The sequence below is a fragment of the Oncorhynchus mykiss genome, chromosome 16 (assembly GCF_013265735.2).
Source record: "Oncorhynchus mykiss isolate Arlee chromosome 16, USDA_OmykA_1.1, whole genome shotgun sequence".
Classification (NCBI taxonomy): domain Eukaryota; kingdom Metazoa; phylum Chordata; class Actinopteri; order Salmoniformes; family Salmonidae; genus Oncorhynchus; species Oncorhynchus mykiss.
Genome location: NC_048580.1, coordinates 16,531,521 through 16,551,201, shown reverse-complemented (window position 1 = coordinate 16,551,201; position 19,681 = coordinate 16,531,521). Strand labels below are relative to the sequence as shown.

Here is a 19,681-nt window from a genome sequence, read left to right as displayed (position 1 = left end):
AATATGCAGGTTAAAAAAATATTATTGTGTATTGATTTTAAGAAAGGCATGGCTGTTTATGATTAGGTACATTGGTGCATTGTCAGTGATTTTTTCGCATATGCGCTTGTTAATAAATCACCCATTTGTCAAAGTTGAAGTAGGCTGTGATTCGATAATAAATTAACAGGCACCGCATTGATTATTTGCAACGCAGGTCAAGCTAGATAAACTAGTAATATCATCAACCATGTGTAGTTCACTAGTGATTATGTTAAGATTGATTTATTTTTATAAGTTTAAAGCTAGCTAGCAACTTACCTTGGCTCCTTGCTGCACTCGCGTAACAGGTGGTCAGCCTGCCACGCAGTCTCCTCGTGGAGTCCAAAAATGCAGATTACCGATTGTTATGAGAACTTGAAATCGGCCCTAATTGCCGATTAATCGGTCAACCTCTAGTTGAGATGTGTCTGTTACTTGAACTGTGTGAAGCATATATTTGAGCTGCAATTCTTTGAGGCTGGTAACTCTAATGAACTTATCCTCTGCAGCAGAGGTAACTCTGGGCTTTCATTTCCTGTGACAGTCCTCATGAGAGCCAGTTACATCATAGAGCTTCACGGTTTTTGGGACTGTACATGAAGAAACTTTCAAAGTTCTTGACTGACCTTCATGTTTTCAAGTAATGATGGACTGTCATTTCTCTTTGCTTATTTGAGCTATTCTTGCCATAATATGGACTTGGTCTTTTACCAAATAAGGCTATCTTCTGTGTACAGAGGCAAAGGGTGGCTACTTTGAAGAATCTCAAATATAAAATATATTTAGATTTGTTTAACAACTTTGTGGGTACTACATGATTATATATGTTATTTCATAGTTTTGATGTCTTCACTATTATTCTACAATGTAGAAACCTGGCACAACACTTAATGCGTTGTGAAATCTCTTGTGAATTTATTGTAATGTTTTTAAAATTGTATAACTGCCTTAATTTGGCTGGACCCCAGGTAGAGTAGCTGCTGCCTTGGGCAAGAACAAATGGGGATCCATAATAAATACAACATACAGTTGTGGGGTGTCATTTGGGTGGTGGACCATTCTTGATATGCACGGGAAACAGTGTGAAAAACCCAGAAGCGATGCAGTTCTTGAAACAAACCGGTGGGCCTGGCACCTACTACCATACCCTGTTCAAAGGCACTTAAATATTTTGTCTTGTCTATTCACCCTCTAAATAGCACGCAGACACAATCCATGTCTCAATTTTCTGAAGGTTTAACAATCCTTCTTTAACCTGTCTCCTTCCCTTCATCTACACTGATTGAAGTGGATTTAACAAGTGACATCGATAAGGGATCATAGCTTTCGCCTGGATTCACCTGGTCAGTCTGTCATGGAAAGTTCTTAATGTTTTCTACATTACGTGTACATAAGTGCTACTGATAGTGTGCGATGTACTGTGTGCATAAAAGGCGTTAGTCGTTTGTCAGCTCACTTGGACCCGCTTGACCAATGTCTTAGCTTCTCAAATGACAAAGTGGCACCTGAAAATGAGAAATGTTTGCAACCTGTGCAACTTATTGTGTGCATTTGTACCGTAGGGATGGCTTACATCTGATGGATGGACGTCTTCCTTGAGAGTTTGAGCTAGTTTCTCCACAGTTTCTCCACAGTTCTCTCCTCCTCTTTGTAGTCTGTATAAAAATGTGGGATGGACCTCTCTGTTTGTAAGAAGAGAGCGGCATTCTCTTTGATTTATTTATAAAGCAATCGTTCACAAACTCCCTTCATATGTAACTTCATTAATTCAGTTAAGAATCATAAGTTAACAAACCCGTTTTCAGGAATGGATAACACTAGAGATCCCTTCAGTCTCCACAATTTGGGAAAATCTGCATCGTTTTTTTGGTTGCCCCTAATTTGTGCAACAATCTGTAGAGTTCAGTGCAGTTACGTGTGCTGGTGCCACTCAGGCAGTTTTAAGTTATTGATTGAGGACCTCTATGTAGTTGAATGTGATTGCTTTTATTAAATATGTTTATTTTGTTATTTTATGCTGAATTATATTGTTTGTTTTATTATTCTGGTCTTCATTGTAATATATACAGGGCTCTCTTGTAAAATAGATTTTTAATCTCAATATTTAAATAAAGGTTAAAGAAAATAAAGACGTGCAAATGTAAGGGTTTTCCTATCGTTTTTAATTAAAAACACACTGAACACTATGAAATACAAAAACAATAAACGAATACGTGAAATGACAAACCGAAACAGTACCGTGTGGTGAAAAACACAGACACGGAAACAAACACCCACAAACAAACAGTGAAACCCAGGCTACCTAAGTATGATTCTCAATCAGAGACAACTAATGACACCTGCCTCTGATTGAGAACCATACTAGGCCGAAACATAGAAATCCCAAAATCACAGAAAAACAAACATAGACTGCCCACCCCAAACTCACGCCCTGACCATACTAAATAACGACAAAACAAAGGAAATAAAGGTCAGAACGTGACAGCAAACTAGTACTAGGACACGTCACACTGCCTGTCTCTTGCCATTCAACGATGCTCAACGAACCCAAAGGCTCTTTTCAGAGGCACCTAATAAATGACAATAAGCACACAGCGTGTTGGCGTGTGCACACCGGTGTGTGTTTGTTGAGAAAGGGTTGAGGTATCAAAAACTATACACGAAAGTGAACGGTCAAAATATCTTCTCCACTAGGCGAACCCAGGGCCTTCAAATCCCGGGGTGGTTACACTTCAGACACTGTTATTCTGTAGATACATTAACTTGGCACTATTTAAATGGACAGTCTGGTGAAGACGGAACACGTTTGTTCCATAATGTCTTTGTTCAGTCACTCAGTGCATTGAACGTTTTATGTCTCTTGCTCGTTAAAATTTTTTGTCTAACAGTTGGTTTTACAACATAGCTAACCTGGTTAGCAAGCATGGTGTTTTTTCTTTTGACTGCGCACAGGTCCCGCAAGCAAGCAATGATGTTGTCTTACCTAGGTGCTTTGTGTGCAACCCGCACTCCTGCTTCTTTTTACTTGTGGATGGCGACTTCTGGAACACGCTAAAAAGTAACTTGACACTGTGTTGATCAGTCAGCACAAAGTTGAATCATAATGACAAGAAGAAATTTGCATAATTAATGCATAAGGTTAGCGCTAGGAATTGCTCTGGATTTTCGAACAGTCTGTTCTGGTGTGTGCATGTATTATAAATTAGCAGCATGGCAGTTTTCACAAAGTTCCCAAAGTTTGGTGCATCTAACTGGCTATAATAGCAGCCAAGGACGTCCACTATCTTGTTTGTGCTCTGATTACACACAAGTTTCCTGGTCAGCAGTTTACACAGATGATTTCAGCCATATGCGCTCTAAGATTTGGCTGAAAAGATGTTAGCATTGACAGAAATGCTAAAAAAAGGTAGCATATCATTGGTTTTTATTGGACAGAACTGTGCACGTGAGCGGTAAAACTGTGAATTTAATCAAAACTGTTGCACATACAAACGTATTTAGTCAAATGGTCCCCTTATTGATGCTGTAGCCTCATGTTTGACATTTCTGACGTCCCTAATGCTAACCACCCTGAGGCGAAGAGTGTGTTGTGTACCTCCAATCAAATTCATTTGTGAATTTTCATCGACATTGGTGCCATAGTGGCTTAGATATGATGGGAGGGAATTTAAGATTGAGCTTCAACCAATGCATACTATAGTTGCTTATGTAAAGGCTGTCATGTCACTATTGTGTATTGACTTCAGGGGTGGAAATGCCATTATGAATGTTATGTATTGATGAATGATGATATATCACTGTGGTACAGGCCATCAGTGGGCTTTGTTCACTGTGGTTGAAACATGATCATTCTGGCTCGGCTGATTACATATTCAGAATATCCAACCGCAGATAGACAATCAGGTTCTGCACTATTCTATATTCTGTTCTAATTTCATGACATTGCGCCAAATATGTATGATCAATTTAAAAGGTTTTAAAGTCCACAAATGGAAGTTTTCCTTAGTTTGACTTTTACTTTCTGTCAAGTCTTATGATAGTGATTCTAGTGGACGCCATCCGTAGATAGCCTGTTGATATGCTCTGTGTCTGTGATCTCTCCCCAGCTCTCCTCTTGCTCTACGATGTCACTAACAAGGCCTCCTTTGACAACATCAAGGTAAGACTTGGTCCGGTGTCAAGTCCCGTCTGTGGGACAGATCTTTAACACTGCATAAAGGTTCTCCTTTTCTTAATCTTTCCCACCTCTATATATCTGGCATTGTCTAACCTGCGTCATCTATGGAACGCCGTTTGGGTCTTGGCAAAGTTCCATAGTCATCCCTCCATTCTCTTCACTTCCTTTATTTCTCTTCCATTGACCTCTATGTCATCCCTCTACCATCTCCTTCCATGTCTCCCTTACCGTCCATCCTATTCAACCCCTTCCTCCTTCCTCCATTTCTGCCTCATCTTTCTCCCTCTATTTCTTTCCACCCTGTGTGATGTGAGGTGACGTGTGACGAGCTGGTACCATTAGCTGTGTAGAAGAACATTATGATGGCGCTGTCTTGTTTTGTATTCTACCATTTTGAAATAGAGCCCATTGTGAGGTCAGAGTTGGATCTGATGATTATGATGATGATGAATGGAGTGTGTAGATGCAGATCACAGGTAATTATTTTCCAAAATGTTGGAACAGATCTGTCAGGACACAAAATGGTGTCATCTCTCCGCCGTCGCAGACTGCTCTCTAATGAGACTGTGATCTGGAGGCCATTTCAGCCGTAATCTTTTCACCCCCTCAGTCCTCTCCACAGCTATGTTAGTCCTTTGATGAACATTAAAGGGCAAGAAGTCTTCGCGACAGGGGGGGTTTAAAGAGACGTGGGCTGTTAAATGGCCTCAAATGGTGTGTAGTCATCAAAGAGAAGCTATGTCGTGTAGCTGCAGAGCCATCTGTTTCCACTTGTGGAACTGCAGCTGGTTCTCATACAGGAGATACGCAGGGCCCTAGAAAGCAGAGACGGTGTGATTACTCTCACATACTTTGACTTAATCAACAGCGCAGGTTACTTTCAATTCGGCTGGCGTTGATGAAGACCGTAATAATGGTTGGCTATTTATGCAGCGCATTCCACCAGGTTATATAAAGGGGAAAGCATCACATTCACCACAAATGTGTAGCACTCGTTTATTAATGTGTAAAATTTGTTCCGTAGAGTCCAGTATAACTATGAAATGAATTCGTATAAGTTTGTATTTTTCCTTAAAATGTAAACGGTTTACATGTTTTGTGTTGAGGTACAGTACCAGTTAAAAGTTTGGACACAACTACTCATTCAAGGTTGTTTTTTTTTGTAGATTTTTTTTCTACATTGTAGAATAATAGTGAAGACATCAAAATTATGAAATTATACACATATGGAGTCATGTAGTAACCAAAAATGTGTTTAACAAATCCAAATATATTTTATATTTGAGATTCTTCAAAGTAGTCACCCTTTGCCTTGATGACAGCTTTACACACTCTTGGCATTCAACCAGGTCCTGAGGAATGCTTTTCCAACAGTCTTGAAGGAGTTACTACATATGCTGAGCACTTGTTGGCTGTTTTTCCTTCACTCTGCGGTCCAACTCAACCCAATTGAGATGGTTTGGGATGAGGTCGGGTGATTGTGGAGGCCAGGTCATCTGATGCATCCTTCTTGGTCAAATAGCACTTACACGGTCTGGAGATGTGTTGGGTCATTGTCCTGTTGAAAAACAAATGATAGTCCCACTAAGCACAAAGCAGATGAGATGGCATATCGCTGCAGAATGCTGTGGTAGCAATGCTGGTTAAGTGGGCCTTCATTTCTAAATAAATCACAGACCAGAAAAGCACCCCCACACCATCACACCTCCTTTTCTATGGTTCATGGTGGGAACCACACTTGCAGAGATCATCCATTCATCTACTCTGCGTCTCACAAGACATGGCGGTTGGAACCAAAAATCTCAAATTTGGACTCAACAGACCAAAGGACAGATTTCCACCGATCTAATGTCCATTGCTCGTGTTTCTTGGCCTAAGCAAGTCTCCTCTTGTTATTGGTGTCCTTTAGTAGGGGTTTCTTTGCAGCAATTCGACCATGGAGGCCTGATTCATGCAGTCTCCTCTGAACCATTGATGTTGTGATGTGTCTATGACTTGAACTCCGTGAAGCATTTACTTGGGCTGCAATTTCTGAGGCTGGTAGCTCTAATGAACTTCTCCTCTGCAGCAGAGGGAACTCTGGGTCTTCCTTTCCTGTGGCGGTCCTCATGAGAGCCAGTTTCATCACAGTGCTTGATGGTTTTTGCAACTGCACTTGAAACTTTGAAAGTTCTTGAAATGTTCCATATTGACTGACCTTCATGTCTTAAAGTAATGATGGATTGTCGTTTCTCTTTGCTTATTTGAGCTGTTCTTGCCATATAATGGAATTGGTCTGTTACCAAATAGGGCTATCTTCTGTATACCACCCCTACATTGTCACAACACAACTGATTAGCTCAAACGCATTAAGAAGGAAAGAAATTCCACAAATAAACTTTTAACAAGGCCTTCCAGGTGACTACCTCATGAAGCTGGTTGAGAGAATGCCAAGCATGTGCAAAGCTGTCATCCAGAAAAAAGTGTAGCTACTTCAAAGAATCTCAAATCTAAAATATGTTTTGATTTGTTTAATAGTTTTTGGTTACTACGTGATTCCATACAAGTCATTTCGTAGTTCTGATGTCTTCACATTTATTCTCCAATGTGATAAATAGAAAGAACAAAGGAAAAGCCTTGAATGAGTAGGTGTGTCCAGACTTTTGACCAGTACTTGTATCTATTTTTCCTTTTCACTGTAAACTCCCTCCTCCTTCTCATTCATAGACAATACATCACTATCACATTTCTGTGTATTTCCTATCTGTCCGTGCTGCAGATTACAGTATGATAATCAACCATTCTCATTTGAATTTGTTGGATCCCAACCTGCTTATCTCTACCATGCATATTATGCCCATCTACATCCTCAACATGGAGATTCACCCACATACTGGAGTATAGTTCGTGGCAGCATTTACATTTCAAGCAGGTGCTGTTTCATGCTTCAGAGGCATGTGTGTTGAGAGAGACGTGGTGGGGTTTGGTGCAGGTCCACCTGGGGCAGGTTGAGAGAGTACACCTGTTCAGCTATTCTATACGTAGTGGCGCACACACACGCACGCGTTCACACACGTCACAATGCAGGCATATACATGTTAATCAATGGTAACCACAGTGATTGAAGTGCAGAGAATAAAGGCCATGGTTGGCAGATTGTGTGTGTGTGTGTGTGTGTGTGTGTGTGTGTGTGTGTGTGTGTGTGTGTGTACACTTGCGCATGGCCAAGTGTGTGGGAGTAACCAGCAGAGAGTGCAGCACATAGTGCCACGAGAGGTTGAAAGCATTTCGGAAAGCAGGACCGAATGCACTTAGTGAGGAACAAACCACCTAGTTTATTACACTAGAATTCTATTGCTTATTACCTTACATCTGCGGGGGAGCTATCCCCAGGGCAACCATCGACTTGTTTTATTCAAATTAGTTTTCACTTTGGACTTTTTCTTATCATGTGTAACTATTACACTCTAAATGCTTCTACACCTGCATTGCTTGCTGTTTGGGGTTTTTAGGCAGGGTTTCGGTACAGCACTTTGAGATATCAGCTGATGTACGAAGGGCTATATAAATGGATTTGATTTGAATGCATCTGGGTCATGGTACATTTGGATGTTTCATTTTGGTCAGTCAACAGAAAGTCTTTCTTCATCCTACATGATAATTCATGTACATTCTGCAATAGTATGTGCTTTGTTGAGTATGTAATACATATGTTTTCTTTGTGTTACCATGTTCACAACACCATAGCCGTGACGGGAAGCTGGAGCTCAAGGGGTGGGTTCGACAGGGCCACAAAAATCCACTGTCTTTCATCCGTTCTGTTTTTACAAGCACTCCACTCTGCATGACCCTCCATCGCTCTCTTTCCCTCGTCTCTTTCTCTCATCTCTTTCTCTCTCGCTTTCCCTTGTCTCTCTCTTTCCCTCATCTCTCTAACCTCTAACCTTGGAGAAAAGAATACGTATGTTGAGAGTTGAGTCATCTGTAAAGACGTGAAGGGCTTTCAGAGCTCTGTTAGTTTGAATGGATGGGTTTGAACAGGGACCTTGGCAAGACTGTCGGGAGATTGGAGACTGTTACTAGCTTGACCTGGTTTGCACCCACACAATTTTGTGAATTTGTGTTAGTGTGTTTTTTTAACTGTACCACAATATTAGGTTCAAGAGAGCCACAGTGTGTCACGCAGGACTAGGTGTGTGAGGAGGAATCAGGCGCAGAGAGCAGAGAGTTCCACAGGGAAAAGTGCACTTTAATGCAGCACAAAAGCCAGACCCACAACACAGGGTGCGGAAATAAATGGACCACCCAAAACACAGGGTACCAAGTCTAGAACACGAACACACCTAAATAACGCACACACGTAACACAAGAATAATCCTGCACAAAACAAGGGCGGAGTAAACGTACTTTAAATAAGGAAGCCCATCAAGCACACAAACATATACAGGTGCAACTAATAAGACAACACAAACAGACAACGAAAAAGGGATCGGTGGCGGCTAGTAGGCCGGTGACGACGAGCACCCCCGAACAGGCAGGGGAGCCAACTTCGGCGGAAGTCGTGACACAGTGCATGTAAACAATATTTTACTCTCAAAATAAGGAGTGGTAAAGAGAGAGACAGGGGTATAGGGGGAGGGAGACAGGGGTATAGAGAGGAATAGAGGGGAGGGAGACAGGGGTATAGAGAGGAGTAGAGGGGAAGGGAGACAGGGGTATAGGGTGAGGAATAGAGGGGGAGGGAGACAGGGGTATAGGGAAAGGAATAGAGGGGAGGGAGACAGGGGTATAGAGAAAGGAATAGAGGGGAGTGAGACAGGGGTATAGAGAGGAATAGAGGGGAAGGGAGACAGGGGTATAGGGTGAGGAATAGAGGGGGAGGGAGACAGGGGTATAGGGAAAGGAATAGAGGGGAGGGAGAAAGGGGTATAGAAAGGAATAGAGGGGAAGGGAGACAGGGGTATAGGGTGAGGAATAGAGGGGAAGGGAGACAGGGGTATAGGGTGATGAATAGAGGGGGAGGGAGACAGGGGTATAGGGAAAGGAATAGAGGGGAGGGAGACAGGGGTATAGAGAAAGGAATAGAGGGGAGGGAGACAGGGGTATAGAGAGGAATAGAGGGGAAGGGAGACAGGGGTATAGGGTGAGGAATAGAGGGGGAGGGAGACAGGGGTATAGGGAAAGGAATAGAGGGGAGGGAGACAGGGGTATAGAGAGGAATAGAGGGGAAGGGAGACAGGGGTATAGGGAGAGGAATAGAGGGGAAGGGAGACAGGGGTATAGGGTGAGGAATAGAGGGGGAGGGAGACAGGGGTATAGGGAGAGGAATAGAGGGGAAGGGAGATAGGGGTATAGGGAGAGGAATAGAGGGGAAGGGAGATAGGGGTATAGGGTGAGGAATAGAGGGGAGGGAGACAGGGGTATAGGGAGAGGAATAGAGGGGAGGGAGACAGGGGTATAGGGAGAGGAATAGAGGGGAGGGAGACAGGGGTATAGGGAGAGGAATAGAGGGGGAGGGAGACAGGGGTATAGGGGGGGAATAGAGGGGAAGGGAGACAGGGGTATAGGGTGAGGAATAGAGGGGAAGGGAGATAGGGGTATAGGGTGAGGAATAGAGGGGGAGGGAGAAGAGAGAGAATTATAGGACAAAACAGACAGACTATTGGAGATTTAAATAATTTCTCAGTTCATAGTTATTCTTCAGATGTTAATGTGAGACCTGTGCCCTGTGGTGTGTCTGGTCTGAGACAGACGGAGACTGGGGGCAGTCGTGTGGGAAGCCTGATTTGAAAGAAACTTCCCTGCTGAGCTTGTTATTGGCTGATGGGTCATTTGTTGCCCCTGCTCCCTCTGTTGCGATGATTACACACACACACACCACACCACACCACACACACACACACACACACACACACACACACACACACACACACACACACACACACACACACACACACACACACACACACACACACACACACACACACACACACACACCAGCTTGCACACCAGCAGGCGGCAGGTAGCCTAGCGGTTAAGAGAATTGGGCCAGTAGCCAGAATGTCGCTGGTTTGAATCCCCGAGCAGGCAAGGTGGAAGAATCTGTCGTTCTGCCCTTGAGCAAGGCAGTAAAACCACAACAGCAACTGCTCCCCGGGGGCCGATGGCGTGGACTATTCCCTATTCCAATCAAGGTTTCTCAAGGTATTCCAACCAAGGTTTCTCTAGGTATTCCAATCAAGGTTTCTCTAGGTATTCCAATCAAGGTTTCTCTAGGTATTCCAACCAAGGTTGCGCTAGGTATTCCAATCAAGGTTTCTCTAGGTATTCCAACCAAGGTTGCGCTAGGTATTCCAACCAAGGTTGCGCTAGGTATTCCAATCAATGTTGCGCTAGGTATTCCAATCAAGGTTGCGCTAGGTATTCCAATCAAGGTTTCTCTAGGTATTCCAATCAAGGTTTCTCTAGGTATTCCAATCGATGTTGCGCTAGGTATTCCAATCAAGGTTGCGCTAGGTATTCCAATCAAGGTTTCTCTAGGTATTCCAATCAAGGTTTCTCTAGGTATTCCAACCAAGGTTGCGCTAGGTATTCCAATCAAGGTTTCTCTAGGTATTCCAACCAAGGTTGCGCTAGGTATTCCAACCAAGGTTGCGCTAGGTATTCCAATCAATGTTGCGCTAGGTATTCCAATCAAGGTTGCGCTAGGTATTCCAACCAAGGTTGCGCTAGGTATTCCAACCAAGGTTGCGCTAGGTATTCCAACCAAGGTTGCGCTAGGTATTCCAATCAAGGTTGCGCTAGGTATTTCTGTCTATAAATATTAGTAGGCAGAAATGGTCCATCAGGATGGAAAGGTTGTAATTTGATCAGAACTGACTGTAGAGGTGGGAGTCATTCTGACAGACCCAGTACAGGTCAAAAAGGTATTTATCTCAGAAAATACTTTTCAATCTCCATCTTGGCTGCCCTCTCCCTCATAACAGATGTACCACAGATATACCAGTCTGATATCAACTGTCTCCCCAGAGCTGAGATTCAATCTTCTCCCCTGGATCTCACCATCTCTCTCTCTCTCTCTCTCTCTCTCTCTCTATACACAGCGATCTACACAGTGTACAAAACATTAGGAACACCTGCTCCTGCTTGAATCCAGGTGAAAGCTATGATCCCTTATTGATGTCACTTGTTAAATCCACTCAATCAGTGTAGATGAAGGGGAGGAGACAGATTAAAGAAGGATTTTTAAGCCTCGATACAATTGAGACATGGATTGTTTTTGTGTGCCATTCAAAGGATGAATGGGCAAGACAAAATATTTAAGTGCCTTTGAACGGGGTATGGTAGTAGATGCCAGGCACACTGGTTTGAGTGTCTCAAGAACTGCAACGCTGCTGGGTTCTTCATGCTCAACATGGAATGGTCCACCACCTAAAGGACATCTAGCCAACTTCACACAGTTGTGGGAAGCTCTGGAGTCAACATGGGCCAGGATCCCTGTGGAATGCTTTCGACACCTTGTAGAGTCCTGACGTATTGAGTCTGATCTTAGGGCCCTTTCATGCAGTCAAATGACCTTGTAGCCTCATGGGTGGAATGTTTCATAATAATTATTATTTATTTTGTTTAACGCTGAAAATCTGCTGTTATTGTTCAGTCATCTGTGATGTGTAATATTGGGATGCAAACTCCAAATGTATTACTTTTCAACTCTGTATCTGACATGGTAGAGGTATTTTTATCTGTCCATCCAATCAAATCAAATCATTATCACGTGTGTGAGGTGTATACATTGGTCTCAAACTACACCGTGTGACCCTGATTTTAGCACACAGCAGTAAAAGGTTAATTGAAATGAACGCAGACATGAAAGCAGCCACATCTACAGCCACTGACACGTTACATGCTCACCTGTTACAGAGTCACCCCTCTGCAGAAAGTCTGTTGAAACCAATGACACAGAGAGGTTGTAAAGATATGTCTATTGTCTTGCCTCATATCACCATCCCTGCAGCTGCTGCTCACTGTTTATGTGATACACACACACACACACACACACACACACACACACACACACACACACACACAATGCTCACACATCATCATCATTTACATAGCTCCTATTAAAATAGATGGCTGAGCCAGGAACTGAAACCAAAGCAGCACATCAGTAGCTCACAACAAGCTGGGTATCAGCGTGGCTTACCTGCTCTAAGACAGCGTGAGTAATGGAGTGACCCAGGGGGTACAAGTGCCCAAAGTCATAAATAAGATTTAGTGTGGTAGCCTGTGTGTGATGAAAGGTACTGCTTAGTGTGGTAGATGCTGCAAGGCTCCGTAAGGATATTTGTTACTTTGCATAAGAAAAGACATCAGCAACTCAAAATGCGCAAATAGCCCTAATAGGAAATGGTTTATGTGATAAGCTATATGTAGTCTCGGAATACATGTACCAGTGGAGGCTGCTAAGGGGAGGACGGCTCATAATAATGCCTGGAACGAAGCGAATGGAATGTCTAATGTATTTCGTACCGTTCCACTAATTCCACTCCAGCCATTACAACGAGCGCGTCCTCCCCAATTAAGGTGCCACCAACCTCCTGTGGTGTACTCTATCTACCAATACTGAACAGACACCGAGAACCGTTCAAGACATCATGTGAGTTATTCATGTACAGTCGTTGAAGAGAAAGACAGAGCTGGTCGTTCTCTTTTCATTTCTTAATGAGTCTGAACATTGGTTATTGATACAGCTAACAGATGCTGAGACCATGGGAAATGATCACATTGGTTATTGATACAGCGGACAGATGCTGAGACCATGGGAAATGATCACATTGGTTATTGATACAGCTGACAGATGCTGAGACCATGGGAAATGATCACATTGGTTATTGATACAGCTGACAGATGCTGAGACCATGGGAAATGATCACATTGGTTATTGATACAGCTGACAGATGTTGAGACCATGGGAAATTATCACATTGGTTATTGATACAGCTGACAGATGCAGAGACCATGGAAAATGATCACATTGGTTATTGATACAGCTGACAGATGCTGAGACCATGGGAAATGATCACATGGGTTATTGATACAGCTGACAGATGCTGAGACCATGGGAAATGATCACATTGGTTATTGATACAGCTGACAGATGCTGAGACCATGGGAAATGATCACATTGGTTATTGATACAGCGGACAGATGCTGAGACCATGGGAAATGATCACATTGGTTATTGATACAGCTGACAGATGCTGAGACCATGCGAAATGATCACATTGGTTATTGATACAGCTGACAGATGCTGAGACCATGGGAAATGATCACATTGGTTATTGATACAGCTGACAGATGCTGAGACCATGGGAAATTATCACATTGGTTATTGATATAGCTGACAGATGCTGAGACCATGGGAAATGATCACATTGGTTATTGATACAGCTGACAGATGCTGAGACCATGGGAAATGATCACATTGGTTATTGATACAGCTGACAGATGCTGAGACCATGGGAAATGATCACATTGGTTATTGATACAGCTGACAGATGCTGAGACCATGGGAAATGATCACATTGGTTATTGATACAGCGGACAGATGCTGAGACCATGGGAAATGATCACATTGGTTATTGATATAGCGGACAGATGCTGAGACCATGGGAAATGATCACATTGGTTATTGATACAGCTGACAGATGCTGAGACCATGGGAAATGATCACATTGGTTATTGATACAGCTGACAGATGTTGAGACCATGGGAAATTATCACATTGGTTATTGATACAGCTGACAGATGCTGAGACCATGGGAAATGATCACATTGGTTATTGATACAGCTGACAGATGCTGAGACCATGGGAAATGATCACATGGGTTATTGATACAGCTGACAGATGCTGAGACCATGGGAAATGATCACATTGGTTATTGATACAGCTGACAGATGCTGAGACCATGGGAAATGATCACATTGGTTATTGATACAGCGGACAGATGCTGAGACCATGGGAAATGATCACATTGGTTATTGATACAGCTGACAGATGCTGAGACCATGCGAAATGATCACATTGGTTATTGATACAGCTGACAGATGCTGAGACCATGGGAAATGATCACATTGGTTATTGATACAGCTGACAGATGCTGAGACCATGGGAAATTATCACATTGGTTATTGATATAGCTGACAGATGCTGAGACCATGGGAAATGATCACATTGGTTATTGATACAGCTGACAGATGCTGAGACCATGGGAAATGATCACATTGGTTATTGATACAGCTGACAGATGCTGAGACCATGGGAAATGATCACATTGGTTATTGATACAGCTGACAGATGCTGAGACCATGGGAAATGATCACATTGGTTATTGATACAGCGGACAGATGCTGAGACCATGGGAAATGATCACATTGGTTATTGATATAGCGGACAGATGCTGAGACCATGGGAAATGATCACATTGGTTATTGATACAGCTGACAGATGCTGAGACCATGGGAAATGATCACATTGGTTATTGATACAGCAGACATACATTATTTTGACGATGGGAAATTATGACCTTGGTTACTGACACAGCTGTCACCTACACTGAACAAAAATATAACCTAAACATGTAAAATGTTGGTCCCGTGTTTCATCTCATTCTCTCAATTTTGTGCAGACATTTGTTTACATCTGTTAGTGAGCAATTCTCCTTTGCCAAGATGATCCATCTACCTGACAGGTGTGGCATATCAAGAAGCTCATTTTACGGCATGATGATTACACAGGTGCACCTTGTGCTGGGGACAATAAAAGGCCACTTTAAAATGGAGTTGCAGTTTTATCACACAGCACAATGCCACAGATAACTCAAGTTTTGAGGGTGCGTGCAATTGACATGCTGACTACAGGAATGTCCACCAGAGCTGTTGCCAGAGAATTGAATGTTCAATTCTGAATTGAATTGAATGTTCAATTCTCTATCGTAAGGCGCCTCCGTCGTTTTAGATTATTTGGCAGAACGTCCAACCAGTCTCACAACCGCAGACCACGTGTAATCACGCCAGCCCAGGAACTCCACATCCGGCTTCTTCACCTGCGGGATCATCTGAGGAAGGGTGGGGTTGGTGCTGAGAATTTCTGTCTGTAATAAAACCCTTTTGTGGTGAAAAACAAATTCTGATTGGCTGGGCCTGGCTCCCCAGTGGGTGGACCTATACCCTCCCAGGCCCACCCATGGCAACACCCCTTGCCCAGTCATGTGAAATTCATAGATTAGGGCCTAATGAGTTGATTTAAATGGACTGATTTCCTTATATGAACTGTAACTCAGTAAAATCTTTGAAAATCTTTGAAATCCTTGCATGTTGCGTTTTAGATTTTTGTTCAGTATATTTCTGAATTGATCACAGAATGACAGTGTTAAAATGAGACTTTGTTTATCAAGTACTGCTGTTGAGTAGTGCTGCATATCCATTTTTTTGAGGTTTATACTGTCTCTTCACATGCTGTGATGTTGATTGACAGAGAGGAGGAGATTCTATGCTGTCTACAGCCCTTTACAGAGTAATCAACCTTTCAGAGCTGCTACACAGCAACTTTTCACACTTCACTTTCTCTCTTTCTCCCCTCTCCCTTTTTTTCTTTCTCACAAAGGTTACCTAACCTTCTTTCTATGTTGTCTCTGCCTCTCTCCCTCTCGTTTCTCTCTGCCTCCGTCTGGTTCATTTCTTCTGTTCTTAGACCGTCTCTCTTCTATCAAGACCACATCTAAAACCTTTAGTGTTTCTCTTCCGCACAAGGCTAACATCGTCATCGCTTCTTGTCGCCAATTAAAGATAATTCATTTTCTTTTCCAGTCTTCTCCTGATCAGACTGTATTAGGAAGGCAGCATAAATTGGCAAGAATATGTCACATTAATATGGATAAGACGAGGGAGGGGTAGGAGATTTAAGGAACAAGAGGTAACTGTGTTGGCTAAAGTAATTGGTTATTTCGGGATTTTGTATTGACACACACACACACACACACACACACACACACACATGCATACACACACGCATACACACACACACACACGCATACACACACACACGCACACGCATACACACACACACGCATACACACACACGCATACACACACACGCATACACACACACACGCATACACACACACACACACACGCGCATACACACAAACACGCATACACACACACACACACACACACACACACACACTGCATGCTGCGTTGCAACACCTTCAAACCCAACCCTAATCAGAGACAGTGTTATGACTTCTCCCTCTCTTCTCATCCTCCTCTGCCTCTAGTTTTAACATTCTATCTGAAAGATGAAACACCTCTTCTCTTTCTTCTCTCCGGGATGGAGGGAGTGGGGGGAGGCTGATGATCACTTCAATGTTTCCTGGCTTGATTCTGTTCTTCGTAAATGTTTTATCTATCTTTGACTTGGAATCCTGAAAAGTAATTGGAAGGTTAGAAGTCTTGCATCATCCCCTTGTGTTTTGCACCAGGTCCAGAGACAGTTGGATTAAAGCAGTGGGTCCCAATCTTCTCTTTGTTGTTGCCCACTTAAAGCCATCTCAGTCTTTTTGTGAGCCACCAAATTGATAAAAAAAAACATGTCTGGCCACAACCCAGTCCTAAGCCATGACACAGAAGAGACTGGTGTTAAACATTCACCAATGAGCCCTGGCTCAATATTACTTAACTCTGGTTTAGAGAACCATGGCTTGGTGGACTTTTGCATAAGACAAAGCATGTCAGAAATGTGTGTCTCTGGACCTGGTGCCTTGATAAGAGGACATCTCAACGTGTTAATGACAGGGACTCGTATGGAGCCGTTAGATTTGGAGGATAGTGCTGTGTGTGGAGGTGTTAGTGTCTTTCTTTCTTACCATATGTGCAGCATAATGTCTTAGAGGAACTGTGTGGCATAATCCCTCTACTAACCTGCCTAAAGCACACATTCCAGCACCTGGTACTCGCTCTCTCTCTCTCTCTCTCTGCCTAAAGCACACATTCCAGCACCTGGTACTCTCTCTCTCTCTCTCTCTCTCTCTCTCTGTCTAAAGCACACATTCCAGCACCTGGTACTCTCTCTCTCTCTCTCTCTCTCTGCCTAAAGCACACATTCCAGCACCTGGTACTCTCTCTCTCTCTCTCTCTCTCTGCCTAAAGCACACATTCCAGCACCTGGTACTCTCTCTCTCTCTCTCTCTCTCTCTCTCTCTCTCTCTCTCTCTCTCTCTGTCTAAAGCACACATTCCAGCACCTGGTACTCTCTCTCTCTCTCTCTCTCTCTCTCTGTCTAAAGCATATTTGATGTACTAGTCTGTTTTTTCTGACACATCAGCATTTCTCTTCCTGGGGGGAAGAAGCCTAGATTCAGTTTTATGTTTGCTTTTGACAACGATGTCGTTTTTTCTTGTATATAGCCTCGTTATTGTTATGTACATTTATTGTGTTCCTTTTTAATTGATTACATTTATTTTTAACCTCTCTGGGATATGTGGGACGCTAACCATATTTCAACCGTGCAGGCGCGACACAAAACGCAGAAATAAAAATATAATTCATGCCTTACCTTTGACAAGCTTCTTTTGTTGGCACTCCAATATGTCCCATAAACATCACAAATGGTCCTTTTGTTCGATTAATTCCGTCGATATATATATCCAAAATGTCCAATTATTTGGCGCGTTTGATCCAAAAAAACACTGGTTCCGACTTTCTAAAGACTGGTGACATCCAGTGGAGGCGATAGGAACTGCAAGAAGGTCCCCTAGAAATCTGGATTCCCAATGAAAACTCATTGAAAAGAGAGTGACCTCAAAAAAAAATTATCTGAATGGTTTGTCCTCGGGGTTTCGCCTGCTAAATAAGTTCTGTTCTACTCACAGACATGATTCAAACAGTTGTTTTCTATCCAAATCTACTAATAATATGCATATCTTATCTTCTGGGGATGAGTAGTAGGCAGTTGAATTTGGGCATGCATTTCATCCTTACGTGAAAATACTGTCCCCTGTCACCAAGAAGTTAACTTTAGTTTATTTAGTAAATATTTTCTTAACTCTATTTCTTGAACTGCATTATTGGTTAAGGGCTTGTAAGCATTTCACGATAAGGTTGTATTCAGCGCATGTGACAAATAACATTTGATTTGATTTCTTGTCTCCGAGTTGTACAGTACTCCCACAAAACCAAAACATCTGCATTTAATTGTGTCCATGTTTATTCATACTTCTCTTCCACTATGTCCTGCCCTTTTTTTATTTCACCTTTATTTAACCAGGTAGGCTAGTTGAGAACAAGATCTCATTTACAACTGTGACCTGGCCAAGATAAAGCAAAGCAGTGCGACACAAACAACAACACAGAGTTACACATGGAATAAACAAGCGTACAGTCAATAACACAATAGACAAAAGAAAGTCTATATACAGTGTGTGCAAATGGCATGAGGAGGTAAGGCAATAAATAGGCCATAGTAGTGAGGTAGGTAGATTGGATGGGCTATTTACAGATGGGCTATGTACAGCTGCAGCGATTGGTTAGCTGCTCAGATAGCCCTCCCCTGAACTTGGCTGTAATTCAGAACAAAGTTATCCCTGATTGCTGCTTTGCATACCCGTTGCTTTGAGCCTCTGCGTTTGGCTGGTGGAAGTGGGTCTGGGCTGGCCTCCTGGTGCCTTCATCCATCACACAACAGAATCACCACCTCTATTCAGCTGATTGCAGCCAGGTCCACTGGGCTGGTGGAGAACAGAGCGAGAGAGAGATCGCCCCCACAGTACTCAACTTCACTTCACTTTGCGTTTTGTGGCTGATTGCCAAGAACATGTGCCCATACTGTATTTTTCTTGTTGTTGCTGTAGTATCTCTCTCTCTCTATATATATACAGTTGAAGTCGGAAGTTTACATACACTTACACATTAAAACTCACTTAACATTTCAACCACTCCACTTAACAAACTATAGTTTTGGAAAGTCAGTTAGGACATCTACTTTGTGCATGACACAAGTCATTTTTCCAACAATTGTTTACAGACAGATTATTTAACTTATAATTCACTGTATCACAATTCCAGTGGGCCAGAAGTTTACATACACTAAGTTGACTGTGCATTTAAACAGCTTGGAAAATTCCAGAAAATTATGTCATGGCTTTAGGATCTTCTGATAGGCTAGTTGACATCATTTGAGTCAATTGGGGGTGTACCTGTGGATTTATTTCAAGGCCTACCTTCAAACTCCGTGCCTCTTTGCTTGACATCATGGGAAAATCAAAAGAAATCAGCCAAGACCTCAGAAAAGAATTGTAGACCTCTACAAGTCTAGTTCATCCTTGGGAGCAATTTCCAAACGCCTGAAAGTACCACATTTATCTGTACAAACAATAGTAAGCAAGTATAAACACCATGGTACCACACTGCAGTCGTACCGCTCAGCATTCTGTTTCCTAGAGA

General features: G+C 42.7%; 1 protein-coding gene across 1 annotated transcript in view; it reads left to right on the top strand.

The window, feature by feature from the left end:
* The window catches only part of LOC110491454 (ras-related protein Rab-26), a 136,427-nt gene that overhangs the window by 84,351 nt on the left and 32,395 nt on the right, over positions 1-19,681 (top strand). The window contains exon 5 of the mRNA XM_021564921.2: positions 4,128-4,180. Within this exon, the coding sequence (XP_021420596.2) occupies positions 4,128-4,180 (53 nt within the window). The remainder of the gene's footprint in view (positions 1-4,127; positions 4,181-19,681) is intronic.